General features: G+C 45.3%; 1 protein-coding gene across 1 annotated transcript in view; it reads right to left on the bottom strand.

Moving 5' to 3' along the window:
- Window positions 1–11815, bottom strand: part of DCST2 (DC-STAMP domain containing 2) — a 17464-nt gene extending 5649 nt beyond the window's left edge. The window contains exons 1-10 of the mRNA XM_075191998.1: window positions 11365–11815; window positions 7349–7519; window positions 4647–4748; window positions 3664–3858; window positions 3486–3551; window positions 2151–2364; window positions 1888–2045; window positions 1165–1329; window positions 512–679; window positions 244–344 (exon numbers count right to left, since the gene is read on the bottom strand). Of these exons, the coding sequence (XP_075048099.1) occupies window positions 244–344; window positions 512–679; window positions 1165–1329; window positions 1888–2045; window positions 2151–2364; window positions 3486–3551; window positions 3664–3858; window positions 4647–4748; window positions 7349–7519; window positions 11365–11815 (1791 nt within the window). The remainder of the gene's footprint in view (window positions 1–243; window positions 345–511; window positions 680–1164; window positions 1330–1887; window positions 2046–2150; window positions 2365–3485; window positions 3552–3663; window positions 3859–4646; window positions 4749–7348; window positions 7520–11364) is intronic.
- Between the last annotated feature and the right edge of the window lie 6608 nt (window positions 11816–18423).

Below are 18423 nucleotides of genomic sequence, written 5' to 3'. Positions count from 1 at the left end.
CAGAATATATCACTATGTATCTGTCGGGGTAGACGGAACAGAGCGATGTTCTGCAGATCTCTATAGCGCTCAGTAATGTAATAATCTGCAGAATATATCACTATGTATCTGTCAGGGGGTAGACGGAATAGAGCGATGTTCTGCAGATCTCTAGAGAGATCAGTAGTTCTGGGGGTTACAGTGAGTATGGAGTTCTGTGTATCTGCACTGCTGGGTTGGTGTGAGATATGGTCCTTGTCTCACCTGCTCGCGGGATGGATAGTAATAAGCGCAGATGCCGTGTTTCAACCTGCCCATGTAAATGCCACAGATGGCAATAAAGAAGGCCAGGCCATACATGGCTCCTGTATATAAAAGATGATAGACAGAGTACACAGTAAGCGATGGAAGGATAGTCAATATACAGTATATAATGATAGTTGTGCTTCCTGACCAGTTTTACCTTCACCTCCCGCCAAAATCTGCTGGCCCCCTGAAAATTATAACGCTAGCCCAGGACGTGTCAACGTACCGATCAGGAGGTATCCCATGAAGTACGGTTGTGAGGGATTGATCATGCATTTCTTGGACACGACGGTGATGTTGGACCTCTGCATAACGTCAAAAGCGCTGACTATTTCCGAGAACATCTCGCTCATAAATCCTTTTCCTTTAACCGAAACTGTAAGTAGCAACGGAGCTGAGGGAGGATGAGGAGATTGTGTCAATATGTACGGGGACATTCCATGAATACATTCATTAAGTTCTACCACATGTATGGGCCAGGCCATCATTGTGTCATCCCCTCCAGGGAAAATATGGAACAATGGAACTTGGAGAAACACTACTGCAGGATGACGTAAACCAGAGAATATAATCTTTGACCTCTTCGTTAGCGAGCCCAGACAGCGGTTAGTGGGTACCTTGGAAAAATTTGAGAGGCTCTGTGTAATGACAATGATCAAATGTTGGTTGGCAGCGGAAACAGACGATTAAATGTTGCCAACGCCCACTTCAACATTGTCCTCCATTCAAATTGTCCCAGGCGGTCTACCCAGCTGCTGCGCCAAGCTATGATCAGGGCTGAGTGCATGAAGCCCTTAACGTCTGCTTTACAGACAAGACGTGAGACGTTTTCCTTCACGAGTTATGTACCCCAACGTCTGGAGTGGCCGAATCACTCACCTCGGGCCACCACTTCCCCTTTCAGCAGGTAAGCCACCATATCTAGCACCCAGTAAAAGATGTAGTCCACAAGCACCAGGAAAGTGACGATGAGCAGGTTTCGGAAAACGTTAATGATCTCAAACATGTAGCCTTTCATCTCACGCCTGGTCAGAGAAAGTGAGCCTGGATTTAGGAAAGAGGATTGGGAAGAAGAGGGTTAATAGTGGTTGGTTCTTCATTGAAGCAGAGATAATGGACATGGTGCAAGGGGTGTCGTGTTCCCTGATAACCAATGTATTATTGTATGACCTCTACAAGCCCATATGTGTCTCAGATGTCTGGTTGCCCATAGTCCTCTCTGCCTTTTGTCCCTCTTAAGGTCTAGTGTTTCCTTGTAGGACCTCGGAATGTCTGAGAAGGGGAGAGGGCAACGTAATGACAGATAGATGTACTGTAAAACCTGTGTGGTCTCCTTGTTTTCATTCAAAATAGCCCAATACAGTAGAGCAATTTAAACATGCTTGGGATAGACATAAGTATATCCTTTGAAAGAACTAAGGATCAATAGGGTTTGGGGTTACCATAGGTTAATAAATGGGCAGACGAGATGGGTCAAGTGGTTCTTATCTGCCGTCTAGTTCTATGTTGTTTTAATTAAAATGACCCGATTATGTGATCATCTGGGCAGGGAAACCGTGCCGATGTATGCACCCATCAAACCCGTCTGCCTTGGAGCCTCACCAGGACGGACGAAGCGATAGGCCTCCTTGGAGGAGAGAGGGAGGAGGGTTTTCCGGTTGCTTTTCGCCCTCATCACGTCCAGTTCAATGAATTTCCGTGTTATGTAGATGTTGTCAAAATCGTCTTCAAACAAATACTTCTGCCGATATCTTAGGGCCCTGGTGGACAGATCGACATATGTCAAGGACTTGTGGGTTGCACATGGGTAGTATACATCACCGCTTTTAAGACGTGACAACTATATAAATAAAAGAGCGGCTCACATTATGTAGTTGTAGATGCAGACGAACATTATGGAGTAGCTGAACATGCTGGCCATCTCCAGATAAGGGTTGATGCTCTCCTGCACTTCTTCCATGATGCCGGTAGCCACCTGCATGAAAGTCTTGCTGGCGTTAACCGACATCCCGAATTTGTGGATCACAGTCAGGTTAAAGTCGAACTGGTCTCTGAAGTTCCTGAGCGCTCTCACCATGGCTGTTGGATGAAAGGAGGGGTAAGAGGACATAATGCTTTAAATGTGACCGGTCCATGGAGGGTCAAAACCTTTAGGTGATTCAGGTAATACTGACTATCTACACACAGTACTGCTTCTCTTGACTTATACTGAGTCCATTATTCTGTGTAAGTTTCTATTTTTTTACAGAGCACTTCACATGAAATAATATTTAATTATGACCAGTGACCATATCACGTCGTAGCGTCAAGTAGCAATAGATCCACCCAGACTGCGCCATCTCTGATGGGATTTCCTTTACCCACTGTGGAGGTCATTTACAAAGCGCAAAACAACCGAGATCCTCATTTTGCGCAGGTCCACCTAGATTTCCGCTGAGGTGGGGGTAGTTTCTCTGAAGAAGCTCATTTCTCGGTACACGTCCCAAAGTCCCCTCACTGTCACGGTTAATTTGGACCATAAATGGAATTATAACGAACAGTATTTTCAGGGGTAAACATAGAAAGTTCTATTTAATAAAAGGGGTTGGATGTTGATGTGATGCTAAAAAAAATTTCACCGTGCGCCGCACAGCTTTTTCTACTTCCACGCACACGGAGGCGCCTCCGTAGAGTGGAGACTAAGCAGACACCCGGAACAAAAGGCATACCTCCAAAATGTCACAAATTGCGGGCCTCAAAAGGGGTCAGACTTTATTTCGGGTTTGGGTCAGGGGTGGGGTTTGTATAGATCAGAGGCGGGGCTTATTTTGTTCTGAGTTAGCATCTATATATACGTTGGGAGGTATGCGAAGGCGTAGTGAGGTGCGCTTTGTAAATGACCTTCAAAGTGTCTCTGGAAATTGTATTCTGGTATTAGCAGCTTTGCAATGGCTGCTGGAAAATGGGCGGGATAGAGGCGAGTGCAGAGAAAATGGCTGCCAGGGAGAGGGACATCACAACTGACAAAATGGCTGCCAGAGAGAAGGACATCACAACTGACAAAATGGCTGCCAGGGAGAGGGACATCACAACTGACAAAATGGCTGCCAGGGAGAGGGACATCACAACTGACAAAATGGCTGTCAGGCGCCAGTGATCACTGGAGCGGTTGTTGTCTGTACACACAAACAAAGCATCGGCCAGTCATGGATCCTACTTACGATTTTTGATGTGTTGTTTCGCATAGGCCTGCAGGTAGTGAGGGATGATACAAAACAATTTAACAACTGTAACACAAAAAATATCATTATTAAGATGGGGTCTGAATTCAGAGACTACACAACTGGTGTGATGTATGTTTATATATATGTGTGAGGGTGCGGGGGGATTTACACTTACTTCTGGTCACACCACACAAAGGCCGGAACAGGTCCACTATATGACACAGGAAGCCCATGAAGGACATGACCTTGAAACAATTTTCTTTCCCTTCGTCGAAGACCTTGGTACATTTGATATAGGGGGCTTCCAGCTCTTGGTTGCAGACATCTCCCATGCTGGTGATGAAGTCCCAGACATTGCGCAGTGTCCTCTCTGTACGGGAGAAGAAGGTGGTCAGACATTGGTGTCGGAGGAGGAGGCCGGTCGTAGTGTTAAATAGAATTTGTCATGATTGTTCCTTCTACACTAAAACAGCAACGTCGTAGTGTCACTGATGTCATCTATATGTCATTACTTCCTGGTAATGCAGTAATAGAACCCTATGTGTGTTATAAAAGGGGAAAACAAGACCTTATAGAGGGGAAAACACCAGGTCCAGGTCCCCTGACGTTCTCTATCATTGCCTGAGAAATTATCATACACCAACTTTTGTTGTTTACCCTCCAGGGGATCCCGAAGGGGAGGTCAAGTGGCATCAGCAAGTTTTGCCATGAATCATGTCATTGAGACCGCTGTCCCACCCAGATCACTAGGAAGCAAGTGGATCCAGGGAATAGGCCTAATATTGAGCCCCCCCTCTCATCACCGTAGCGCTTCATGCCCTCCATGTCAACTTATAAACTATGGGGCTGTTTCAGAGTGAGACGTAAGCCAGTTCGCGTAGCGCATCTAGCGTGAAATCACTACGCCAAGGAAGTGTGCGAGCAGCTTTAAGGACTACACAGGATTACACAGGCCCACATAGGACTATACAGGTTCACAATTGAGTGTTGTTGCTACTTTTTTATGTTGATGGCAAGGGTAACATCTCTTAAAGTGACAGGCACTGTGAATAGAGCATTGTGTGACCTGTCTCTTGCACCATACCGGAGTCATATCTACCGGTACAGGTCAATGTGGCAGAAGAGAGCCCCCCATCACACCAGCCCCTTTGTCCTCACCGACGTGCTTCATTCCATCCATCAATGACCTGAAGAACTTTCGGGAATGGTCAGTTGCATTACGCAGTTTCCTGCCAATGTTCTTCAATGTATTCACCGCTTCTGTTGGACAATGCAAACAATGATATGGTAACATATACACATGTTATCTCACCGGTGTCCTCGTTATAGATAGATATATATAGATAGATAGATAGATAGATATATATCTATATCCCCTCCCCCCACCCCCTCCTCCCTGACTGCCTCTGATTTCGCCTCCTTCTTCTCCTCTAAAATCGAGGCCATCCGACTTGAAATCTCCTCCTCCACTCTCTCTTCCACCCCTCCCACTCTTCTGTCCTCCCCCCCCAACCACCTTCCCCTCCACTCCTTCCGTCCCACCACCGGTGAGGAAGTCCACTCTCTCATTTTATCCTCCCCCCCCACTACCTGCCCCCTGGATCCCATCCCCTCCCACCTTCTTCGCTCCCTTTCCCCCACCACCTGCTCCCACCTCGCTCACCTCTTTAATCTCTCCCTCTCCACTGGCATCTTCCCCTCCTCCTTCAAACATGCTCTCGTATCCCCCATTCTTAAGAAACCTAATCTCGACCCCACTTCTCTCTCGAACTATCGCCCCATATCTCTTCTCCCTTTTGCCTCCAAAATTCTTGAGAGGCTCGTCTGCAGCCGTCTCACCTCCTACCTTTCTGAATACTCCCTCCTTGATCCTCTCCAGTCTGGTTTCCGCCCCCTCCACTCCACTGAAACTGCCCTGGCTAAAGTCACCAATGACCTCCTCTCTGCAAAAGCCAGGGGTCACTTCTCCCTTCTCATCCTCCTTGACCTCTCTGCAGCCTTTGACACCGTTGACCACCCCCTCCTCCTTCACACCCTCCAGTCTTTCGGCCTCTCCGGCCCAGTCCTGTCCTGGTTCACCTCTTACCTTACTCACCGTTCCTTCTCTGTCACCACCTCTGGGTCTCTCTCCCCCCCATCCACCCTTCCAGTCGGGGTCCCTCAGGGCTCTGTTCTGGGACCCTTACTCTTCTCTCTATACACCTCCTCCCTGGGTGAACTCATCAGCTCCTTCGGCTTCAGCTACCACCTTTACGCTGACGACACTCAACTATACCTCTCCTCTCCTGATCTCTCTCCCTCCCTCCTCTCTAGGGTGTCCGCCTGCCTCTCTGCCATCTCCTCCTGGATGTCCTCTCGATTCCTCAAACTTAACCTTGCCAAAACTGAGCTCATAGTTTTTCCTCCCTCTCATACCCCATCCCCTTCTGACCTCTCCATCACTGTCGACAACACCTCTATCTCCCCTGTCCCCCAACTTCGCTGCCTTGGTGTCATCCTCGATTCCTCTCTCTCCTTTGGCCCCCACATCCTCTCTCTTGCTAAATCCTGCCACTTCCAGCTGCGCAACATCGCTCGCATCCGGCCCTTCCTCTCCCAAGATGCCACCAAATGCCTTATCCACTCTCTGATCATCTCCCGCCTGGACTACTGTAACCTCCTCCTCACTGGCCTTCCCCACTCTCATCTCGATCCCCTTCGATCCGTCCTTAACGCTGCAGCTAGGCTTATTTTCCTCTCTCGCCGCTCCTCTTTTGTCTCCCCCCTCTACCTAGCCCTTCACTGGCTCCCATTCCCCTTCAGAATCCTCTTTAAGCTCCTCACACTCACCTACAAGGCCCTCGCCAACTCCACTGCACCCTACATCTCCACCCTCCTCTCTATTCATGCTCCATCCCGCCCTCTCCGTTCTGCCTCTGACCGTCGCCTCTCTTCCCCCCTTATAACCTCCTCCCACGCACGTATCCAAGACTTCGCCCGCGCTGCCCCCCTCCACTGGAACAAGCTCCCTCCCTCCATCAGAACTTCCCCTAATCTGTCCAGCTTCAAACGGGCCCTAAAAACCCACCTTTTTCTTAAAGCCTTTCTGTCTCCCACTTAACTTCCTACCTTATCTTCTGCCTCTGTCCCCCTACTCTCCCTCTCTCCCCTGCGTCTCTCTGTCTGTCCACCCCTCCCCTTAGATTGTACGCTCCTCTGAGCAGGGCCATCTCTCCTCCTGTTTCCACCACTTCTAACTCTGCTCTCCAGCTACTTAGCCCTCCTCCTCAAAGGTCCTCCACCCCACATCCACTTTCGCTCCCTCCTCCCCCCTGGGGGTCTCCCTGTCTTCCGCGCCCCCCTTCTTGGGCCCCGTCGTTTTCGGATCCTCCCTCCCCCTTCCCCGCCCTCTCTAGCTGTGCATTGAGCGTACTGAGTTGCTGTGTTTACTGTACTGTGCTGTCTCCCATTGTATTGTGATTTTGTTTGTCTCTGTACGGCGCTGCGGATGCCTTGTAGCGCCTTATAAATAAATATTAATAATAATAATAATAATATATATATATATATATCAGACAGTTACTGCATTACTCTCTGGCTCTATCAGACTATTACTTTCTCACTTTATCAAATTGCTACTGCATTACTCTCTCGACTATATCCGACTATTACTCATTTAGCAATTACTACTAATTTTCCATTCACCAAAGGTAAGATGCTGTAGTATTTTCCTGTGTGTTACTCTTAAGAAACCCTTTATCATGATGTTACTCAGAATAATTGTACTACTCTCCCATTCAAAGTAGTATTTTCTCTCTCACCTATTGTAACCTTACTACTGCCACAGATTTTCCTCCACTACAAGTATACTTGTTACTCACTCATTAAAGGGCGTTTGATCTTCTCCGCCAGCGCTCTCGTCTCGTTGATGGCTAGTTCCACACCACAGGAGAGTGAGTTGGACGAGCGGCGAAAATTCTCCACAGTGTTGGCGACTGGTCCCTGGAGAGTTAATGTGAAGGCCAGCAGGAGAACAATGGTCTTTCCTTCTCCTGGAAGAAGCGTGAAGAGATAATTCAGTGTACTGGTGTTATGATCTGTAGATGTTCATGTACAAGTGTTGATCTGATCTGGAAGGTCCACATGAGTATGACGTCAGTATATGAAGCGCTGAGGATCGACGTCACATCTCTGTTTATCTGTTGAACTCTAAGCCTAACTATCAGCATCTTGGACCTCATCGTGTCAGAGCTACAAAAACGGCCTACTCTTTTACCAAAGCCAGGGGAGAGTAAAATATCCCTCGCCATCTCCATTGTTGAGCAGAATCTGGACCAATTGTTCCTTCCCACTCTCTCATTACCTAACCTAGCTAATCCACACTCATCCACATCTCTCACATCATGCACCTACACAATGTACACTCTCTCTGTCTTCTATTCACTTTCTCCACAATTCTCTCCAAACTCATCCTCTCTCTCCATTCCCTGTTATTATTTCCCGTTCGCTACTTCCTTCTTCGCTAGTCTGCACCCATGAACTGTTTTGTTTTCTGAACCCACCACGCTCACCGGCCTACATAAACAGAAACAAATTTCACACCCACAAATCCTCCTCGTGTGTCCTTTTTCTCACCCTGCTCTTTCTCATGGCTGCTGGTGACATCTCACCTAACCCTGGACCCCGTACAATACCCATTATCTGCTTACACTTCTCGCTCCACACCAAACCATTCCATCCACCCCATACTTACAATCCCGCCAACCTTATCCACATATCTCCACTACTCTCTCTTCCCTTCTCCTGTGTGCTCTGGAACGCCAGATCTGTTTGTAACAAACCTGCATCCATCCATGATCTATTAATTTCTAAATCCCTCATTCTCTTTTCCATGACAGAGATCTGGCTCACCCTGCAGATCTCTTCTACAGGGGACTCTCCCACAGTCAGACATCCAGACCCGGAGACGGACAAGGTGGTGGAGTAGACATTCTACCATCTCCAAGTTGAACCTTATAAGTCATACTTTCCGAACCCACCCTTTCTTTCTCTTCCTTTGAAGTCCACACTATCCGTCTATTTTCTCCTCTCCACCTTTGTGTTGCTGTCATTTATCGCCCGCCAGGTCCGGTTTCCCAATTCCTTGACAACTTTGCGCCCTGGCTCACTTATTTCCTATCCTTTGACCTGCCTACGCTCATATTAGGTGATTTCAACATTCCCATTGATAATCCCACTTTCTCTTCTACCACTAAACTTCTGTCACTTACTTCCTCCTTTCATCTCTCCCAATGGACCTCATCTCCCACCCACTGTGTTGGACACTGCCTTGACCTTGTCTTCTACCACTACTGCTCCATCTCTAGTTTCTCCAACTTGACATTCTCACTCACAGACCACAACATCCTTTCTTCATCCTCACCATACCTCATGCCCTCCCCCCCGCACCCACATTGACGCGTACACAGCAACTTCTCCTTTTCATTAAAACAACATTTTTCTCCCATGACTGCACTGTCCTCCCCTAATCAGGCAGCCACCACTTACAGTCTCTGATGATCCAAACTCCAACCATGGCAGATCAGACCCGCTACCTGCAAAAGTGCTCAGCACTGCAGAGCGTCACCGGAGGAAATCTGGTTCTAATCCTGATTTCCTCCACTATAAATTTATCTTACAGCTCTGCCCTTGCAATTACCAAACAAACATAGTTCAAGGGGTATATTTACTAAGCTGCGAGTTTGAAAAAGTGGAGATGTTGCCTATAGCAACCAATCAGATTCTAGCTGTCATTTATTTATTGTATTCTACAAAATGACAGCTAGAATCTGATTGGTTGCTATAGGCAACATCTCCACTTTTTCAAACCCGCAGATTAGTAAATATACCCCCAAATCTCTAATATCCACCCAGTCTTTTAAACCACATCACCTCTTTGTCCCCTTCAACTCACTTCTCTGTCCCCCCGCACATCCGCCACCTTCCTCCCTGTGAGGACACAGGGTTTTCAGATCACTCAGGTAACTATTTAGGTCAGGCCAACCTGTGGCGCTCCAGGTCTTGTGAAACTACAAGTGCCAGCATGCTTTGCCAGTACATAGCCAGACGATATCTGGCAAAGCATGCTAGGACTTGTAGTTTTGCAACACCTGGAGAGCCACAGGTTTGCCAGGCCTGATTTACATAAAAAACACAATTATTTTCTATTACATAACATAGTCAAGTGGTGCACTGCGCTTGATATATTTCAAATAATAAAAAAAATATTTACTATTAATACATATATAACACAAGTCTGTGATAAATGTAACATGTAAAATTTATTTAGCATCTATCATGCAAATTACAAATATAAAAGCATGACCCTGAATGTTGGTATACCCAAGGATCTCTTCAAAAAACACAAAAAGAACCTACATAGTGTATCGCCCCCTAGTGGCGTTTTAGTAAACCACACACCCCAGTGACTTACGCTGGTTGCTGTGCTGACAGTACACACTAGCCTGCTAGAGTGAGAAGGAGGAAGGGCTGTCAGCAGCGGGGATTGACAAGAAGAAGAAAGAAGCAACAGGAGCAACAGAAAGAGGAGAGGCATCTTTTACAGAGGGGATTAAGGCAGAGGAAAGTGCGGGAAAAGGAGACATATAGAGAGAAAGAAGAGAGATGATGTGAAAGCTGGGGAACTGGGACAGTGGGGTGGAGGTCCCAGACTCCCCCGGCATTGCCCAGGAGCTGGTGAGTGGCGGCTAGGAGCCACCATAATGGGAGGACCCCAAATGAGAAGGGGGGGTCGCTGCATGCGGCAGTGTGGCTGCATATACAGAGAGGGGGAGAACCCCATATCACTAAAGAGAACCCCAAGAGAGACAGGGGGATATTTTGCATGGAAGAGCGCCTGGTAGAGAGGGTTACTGGAAGAGGCAGTGCAGCAGCAGAAAAGTGTAAGAGCCCATGGGCTGAGAGTACACAGTAACATGTGTAAGAGCCCAGGGGCTGAGAGTACACAGTAACATGTGTAAGAGCCCAGGGGCTGAGAGTACACAGTAACATGTGTAAGAGCCCAGGGGCTGAGAGTACACAGTAACATGTGTAAGAGCCCAGGGGCTGAGAGTACACAGTAACATGTGTCAGAGACCAGGGGCTGGAATCATCCCCGCAGAGGAGGGGTGAGCTGCAATTGAGAGTACACAGCTTGTGTCAGAACTGCTCTTAGGAGAAGCTGTCTGCCTGTTAGCATCCATGTGAGTGTCCTTGCAAAGGAAGGGTGAACTGCAGTGAAGTACTGGAGTGCAGGAAACATGTGAACTATGTTCTATAACATATAGATAACGTTTAGAGCTGTGCTGGAGAGAGTAAGGAGCTGTATATATTTCTGTATTGCTGCAACCATTATGATTATCGTGCTGGATTAAGAGGAGTGTAAATAAAGGGTTCAGTTTGTGATAGAGATGGTCTGGCGCCCTAATTATTCTGACTTTTATTGCACTGCACCACAAAGTAAAATACCTGAATGTGCAGGGACCCCCTAGTCATTTACACCCATGCCCATGAGCTAGCCAGGGCTTATGAAGGAGGTGCATGGCCTAGCCTGTGCACCCTACACTACACACAGCGACAGGGGGTTAAAAAATACGCCCAACGTGGGGCTCGAGCATTACAGATGGGGCTATTGCTTGCAGGACACAAGGACTGAGTGCAGTGCGCCCAGTTGGAGCAACACCCTTGGGGCACCATGTCTGACCGTCTCTAGGTGCTCAACAGAGAGTATTGACCGGTGGTCTGTTTTCTGCTTCAATTTCATCATGCTGGGAATATCTAAGCTCCCCCCACCATCCCCTCAACCAGAGCTGGTGAAAACGTAACCTGTAGCTGAAGAGACATTTGTTAATCTTCTTACCTGAGAACATCTGCGGTAACATGAGAAACACGGTGGTCCGGACTCGCACGGAGAACGCCATGCCAATTGAAAGGAAGAGCCCGAGTGTCACAGTGGATACTATGCAGTACCATAAGTTGTAATTTTTGACAAACAGCACTAAAAGAGCATAGATTGAGGTAAGGAGAAGGCCAGTGACGAATCCTCCAAAGCTTCGTAGAGTGGCCTTCGTCAAAGTGTCCTCTCGGATCCTGGGCTCGACCTCTTTCTTCTTTTCGTCAATGTAGTCTGCGGCAGTCACCTCCTCCACCTTCAAGCGGTCTGGGTCCTGGGGGCAGAGGTCAGGCAACCAGGACCATACATTTTCACAGCAGGAACATGTAATTCTGCACCAGCTACACATCCACTCCCATGGTCCTTCTGTTGTCCCCGTCGTGGGGGCGGCTTGTTGAAGTATCGAACTAAAGTCCATTTTTGGGGGGGGGGGAATCAAAAAATTCTGCTGTTAGAAATCAGTGTAGACCACTATTATCATTTCTGAGTTGTGATATCTTGTTCTGACAGGTGATGGTGAGGACGATAGTGATGTCACAGAGCCACAGCTGTGAAACAACAAGCGAACATTCTAAGTTCCATGAAGTGTGACTACTAGCCGGTAACGACGGCTGGCGGAATTCTTGTATTTCAAAATTCTATGTATTGATTTTTTAGCAATTTTACAAACGGATAAACAAAGAGGGAAGTAGAAGTCATAGGGGAAGGGTAGTAATCACATATAAATAGATAACAAAGATATTCGAGACGAAAATATTAAATTTGTAATATTGTATCGATCGGGAATCAACGAGAGAAAAAAAAAAACCTTATGGTAAAAATAAAAAGTTAATGGTAATATAATGTATATTGGCAATAGAACGGAAACAACGGGGATATGTGAGAGGAGGGAAGTGTGAGGTGGGTAGTAGGGGTGAAGTAGATGTCACTACCGGTATATATAAATCCAGATTATAGAAAATTGGGAGAGGCGCGGCCGGGGGGCACACAGGCGGCCGCATCACATGAAAAGTGATGCGGCTGCGTCATTGATGACGCGGCCGTCTGTGTGCTGACGCGGACGCATCTGATGTCGTCAGATGCGGCCGCAGGGGAAAATATTGTATTTTGCATCCGGGGGGCGGCCGGCCGGCCTACCCCCCTGCCCTAATAGCGGCCTGACCGAGCGGCCCCTGTTTGTGCTCCAACTTGTGTAGTTGCCTAATAACACGTCCTTCCAAAATTCCCTTCATAGCAACATATCTGACTTTGTTGGCATAATTAATCATATTTAATCAATCTGCCAGAGCAGCATATGAGCTCCTCACCCCACTGTTGTATCTTTCCCTGACGTCATGAGATGTAAACTACCAGTCAAATCTGTCTCTTTAATATATAAAAAATGTGTACCGTGTGTTTAAAAAATGCATTAAAAATAATCCTTATAATAAATGGTTATCTAGTGCGATCACCATAAAGGTGAAATGCTTCAAGCATCTGCAAGATAACACTTCTTTTGTAACAATTGTGTTTGAGCCTTAAATGTGCCCTGTGATTGGTGGTGGTTTGATTAATAACAGTACAGGGAGCGATGGCAGACAATGGTGTAAGTAAAGGGGAGAGCTATTCCAAGGGTTTGCTGGTGATATAGTAAGTGCACAGGAGGCAGGATTAATGATATTGTCAGTGCGATGGAGGCTGGCCATATGTTCTACAAAGTGATCAGAGAATGGGACCAGTGCAAGGTAGAAGGAGGCAATGGAATCAATGCAAGAACCACTAAATTATCACCAGAGTGGGAATAAGGCTCTGGGGGGGCCTGGGGCACTTAAGACAGGAGGTTATAATTTTAGATACATTTTAGACAAATACACGGTCAAAATTGTGTGCACTACTGTTAGGTACACGCATCTCTGCCTTCACAAGCAGTACAGTGTGAAGTGGGACATACCTCCCAACTGTCCTTGTAGTCGGACCAAATCCTGACTGAGCAAGACAGTCACCCAAATTCAGGACAGTTGGGCAGCACGGTGGCTCAGTGGTTAGCACTTCTGCCTTACAGCACTGGGATCATGAGTTCAATTCCCGACCACGGCCTTATCTATGAGGAGTTTGTATGTTCTCCCTGTGTTTGTGTGGGTTTCCTCCGGGTGCTCCGGTTTCCTCCCACAATCCAAAAACATACTGGTAGGTTAATTGGCTGCTATCAAATTGACTCTAGTCTGTCTGTGTGTGTGTGTGTGTGTGTGTGTGTGTGTGTGTTAGGGAACTTAGACTGTAAGCTCCAATGGGGCAGGGACTGATGTGAGTGAGTTCTCTGTACCGCGCTGCGGAATCGGTGGCGCTATATAAACAAATGATGTCTGGATTGGTCCTTGGGGGGAGGTGCACAGCTCCTCCTGGGCGGGCTTTGTCGTTTTATAGGAGAGCCTGTCAGAATTTTACGGATTCATGGTGTCCTAAAGAGGCTCCTGTCTATCCCTGGAGAGGAAATGAATGGTGAAAGATAGACTCTGAATTTACCATGTTAAAATGGAAAATGAGCATTTAGTAAGACATGGAGCATTGAGGTTACATCCGAATTGTTGACATAAAAGAGTCACCACACATATACAGAACATTTCAAATGCTTGAAAGTGGCTAAAAATATCTTGTATCTTCACACCTCACTCTACTTTGTGAAATAGGTGCAACACTGCAATATCCTTTTAAAACTAACGACAGCGTTAGATCTTTGGCTATTGTGGCTAACTGGACACTTGAGCACTAAACTCTCTCTGTCTCTGTTCACTTTACAATCACAGCGATAATGACAATAGGATTATTACAGACTGATCTAAATGGATTTGCTACCCGAGGATCTAAGAAATAAATGAGACTCATTAATCCCAACACTCCGCACATTATAACATATAAATAGATGCTCACTATGATTTACCTGCAAGGAAATGTATTTTATGATTTATATTAATGGAGGTAGAATGTGATGCTTATCTATAATATATCGGACACTATAAATATACGTATATGATATATACAATAATTATCTTTCTTATAGCATATTAATACACTCTCTCACCATCCAGTGGATCTCAGGAATATACTAAGAACAAGACATTCACTGAATCCAATTAGAATCTTTAAATTAGACATAATAATATTGAATTAACATAATAACATGTGGTCTATCTTAGTAGCACGTAGTTTATTAATGTTTTAATTCTTAATATTCCCCCTTGTTCCTTCTTTCACTTTATCAAACTATTACATTATAAGTTGATACCTAGAAAATTTTAAAAAAAGACAAAAATTCCAGATGGGATTTGTATGTGAATAAATGTTGCTTTAAAACATGAATACAATAAGGATTTGACAATGTTCTACTATGTCCACACCAGTGGATTGGAGCGTCTTTGTCTTTAAACATTTCCAATCTTTTAGTTGTAAATTGACCGTAGTTTGGAAGGAAAGGAAATCCTCAACTCCCACGGTTACTCAGATTAAAATTAGTGTCTACGTTCAGCAATTCCGTAATGTCGTTTAGCAACTAAGAAACGTTGATGATGATTCAGTTTCCTCAGGAAATTACAGAACTAATGTATCTGAAAAAGCTGCAACATTACCAAACATTCAAACATTATTTTTACACACACACACACGAGTTGAAATCTGATTTAAAGGTCAGTCAGGGTGTATGGAGACATCTAACAGGTCACTGGGAGCTTCCCAGTCACCTCCTTCCACATATATGTCACAATTCTCATGGTTCTGAACATGCCAGTAATTAGCGTATGATATGTATATAAGCTTTGGTTTACTCTAGGACATAGTTGTCCAACCCGCGGCCCGCGGGCCGCATACGGCCCAGTATGCCTGTAAATGTGGCCCAGCAGGAGTCTTGGTTGTGGCAAGGGGGCAGCGCTGAAAAAAAAAAAATAATAAAAAAAAAAATACCTTGCGGTGATGTCAGCTGGCGCTCCGGCTCCTTCCCTGGTCTCCTCCGTGTGGCGCTTGCAGTGAATGTCGGGTGTGACGTCATCACACCCGACATCTATTGGGTAGCGCAGCACAGGGGAGTCACCCGCGCAAACTATCAGCAGCAGTGAAAGATTATCCAGTATCTTATTGTTGTTACTCTGAATTTGGACTTTCTGCATCATGCAATTATGAACTAGCTGCGTTCTCTGTATGTATCTAATATAAATATTAAGAGATAATTGTATTTTTAATATTTTAAACCATTTTAAATGTGCAGTGCTGAGTAGGGTGAAAATATCACCCACTGTTACCCTCATCGGAGGCTGCTCCATGAGCCATTTTTCCCGCCACCCTATCTTTAAATCTCTGTAGATTTCTATTAGTCCTCCTGATGCTCCTATATCGATGACCATTTCAAACTGGTCAATAAAAAAAATGATTCATGGGTGCAGAAAGAGAGGAAAAAAAAGTTTTTGGCATTTAATTCCCCGAACCCCACTAAGGGGCAGATGCAGGTAAGTTAAATTGCAGCTGGTAAAGGGACTACTGCTTTAATCATGATTCTGCAACAGGTTTCCTAACTCTTATTAACTTCATTTCCAAGTAAGTTTAATATGTTAACTATGTTTTCTATGGTTTTTTCGATGATCAGCTATCGTTAGGGTTAGTGTATTTTATGTGCGGCCCAAACCAACTCGTCGTCTTCCAATGTGGCCCAGGGAAGCTAAAAGGTTGGACACCCCTGCTCTAGGATTTCCTCTTAGTGGCTGAAGTATACACCTCACAATAGGTTATGTGACTGCAGTATAACAATGCAGACTCAGTATGGTCTAACCAACATTGACTATTCTTTTCATAACTTCCTGTCTGACTCATATGTACAAAACCACCGCTTTATCTTAAGGCAAGTTAGCCACATTTACGGTAGTTCATATTTATTTTCTTCACTTGATGAACTGCCAGTAAACTTAATATTGTAGCTTCACTAGCTGAAGCTAAAACCGCATCAGTGAGATTGAGAAGAGAACTACTGAATAAATTAAAAGGTGGGGGGGGGGGTTGTAAAAATATGGGCAATTTGTATATTGGAAAATAAACCCCTACATGTATCTTTTGTATTCCAATACATTGTAGATCATTATAGGGGTAACTAAGGAGGACGGGAAATAACATTCAGATAAATCAAGCAAAAATGGTGAACTGTTCTGACCACTATGTACCAAACATAGGCGTGGGGCAGCACGGTGGCTCAGTGGTTAGCACTTCTGCCTCACAGCACTGGGGTCATGAGTTTGAATCCCGACTATGGTCTTATCTGTGTGGTTTTTGTATGTTCACCCCATGTTTGCGTCGGTTTCCTCCCACACTCCAAAAACAGTAGGTTAATTGGCTGCTAACAAATTGACCTTAGTCTGTGTGTCTGTCTGTCTGTCTGTGTGTGTGTTAGGGAATTTAGACTGTAAGCTCCAATGGGTAGGGACTGATGTGAGTGAGTTCTCTGTACAGTGCGGTGGAATTAACAAACATGTTCATGGGGAGCGCTATGCTCCATCTCCGACCTTTAGTATATTATCCCCGGTGGTCTAGTGGGGACAGGAACAGGGGCATAGTCAGAATGCCCGTTTAGCGCCATTGCGCATGCGTGGAAATAAAGTTCAGTATTCTTGCCGTTCTTACAGTGACTGTTTAATGTTCCCAACTATCTTTATATACTTGTTTGACTGCAATATAAACTGTGACTGGAGGCTCTCTAAGTTTATATCAATAGGAAAACTGCTCCTTATATTGATTAGAATCAAAATAAATATACTACCCAGACGTGCAGTATATAATCAGAGTGCCTATACTATCTGTGTAATTGTATGACTGTGTGACTGACTTATCATCTGTGAGTATCTGCATTAACCATCTGCTGAAGATTAACAATAAAATCAACACCCTCGTTTAAGTTCAAAACTTGTTTGTGGCTTAACATCCATAATCAACACCGCTGACACCTACCACAGACATCAGCCTATATGTTCTGACAGATATTGATGATGTTGATGATGATGATGATGATATCTCTGCCAGAAGCGCAATGGATGAAAATTGCTGAACTTTCTTTTGACTTCTAGAATATAGTAACAAGTACATTATATTTAATGTATACCAGTTCCTACACAGGGAGGAGGCAGACATCTTGTGCAGCCGATTATTTTTTACTAGGAAGCAGTGACATCAGTGTAATATTACTATTTCAGGGTGACCTATACCAATGTGCATATGCTGGAGCGATTCATGTCCCCTTCGCTGTTCCTTACTTCTGTCTGTGTCACTGAAGTTGAATGAATTGTGAGACATCATATAAAGTAGGCAGTCTGAAATCAAATGATTGTTTAAAAATAAATGTGTACACGTTGATCATGAATACATTCAGATAAAAGAACAATGTAACTTTTCAATTCAATAAAATATTTAATATGCATTCACAGAGTATTTGTATTAAAACGAGAGCATCCTTTAGCATCACCTGGCCAATTAACCTTCTAGTATGTTTTTGGAGTGTGGGAGGAAACCGGAGCACCCGGAGGAAACTCACGCAAACACGGGGAGAACATACAAACTCCACACAGATAAGGCCATGGTCAGGAATTGAACTCATGACCCCAGTGCTGTAAGGCAGAAGTGCTAATCACTAAGCCACCGTGCTGCCCACATGACTGACTGTTGCCAAATCAGGCACTAGTGCAGCCATTGATGGACTGTGTCGCTCTCCTACCGATGCTGATTGTAATAATCTATACTATTATAGCACAGGCTAGTATAGCTCTATATTATAATCTGCTATAGCAATATAATATAATTCTCAACTGTCCCAATATAAGCGTTCCAGACCTAGTCTAGGGGACCTTCCTGCTGTCTCAACAGTTAAGACTAATGTCCCAACTGCTGGGTGGTGGGTCCCTCTCACCGTGAATAGCAACACAAGAGTGTTTTTAGGGGAGGGGATTAGGGGTGGGTGTAGAAGAGGGGCTGGCCTATTTTGCACCCATTTTGCACATCTAAATATTGTAAGGTAGGCTTGTC

This window comes from Mixophyes fleayi, chromosome 12 (genome assembly GCF_038048845.1).
Source record: "Mixophyes fleayi isolate aMixFle1 chromosome 12, aMixFle1.hap1, whole genome shotgun sequence".
Lineage (NCBI taxonomy): Eukaryota > Metazoa > Chordata > Amphibia > Anura > Limnodynastidae > Mixophyes > Mixophyes fleayi.
Note: the sequence above shows the minus strand (reverse complement) of the source record. Positions and strands in the feature narration are given on the sequence as shown.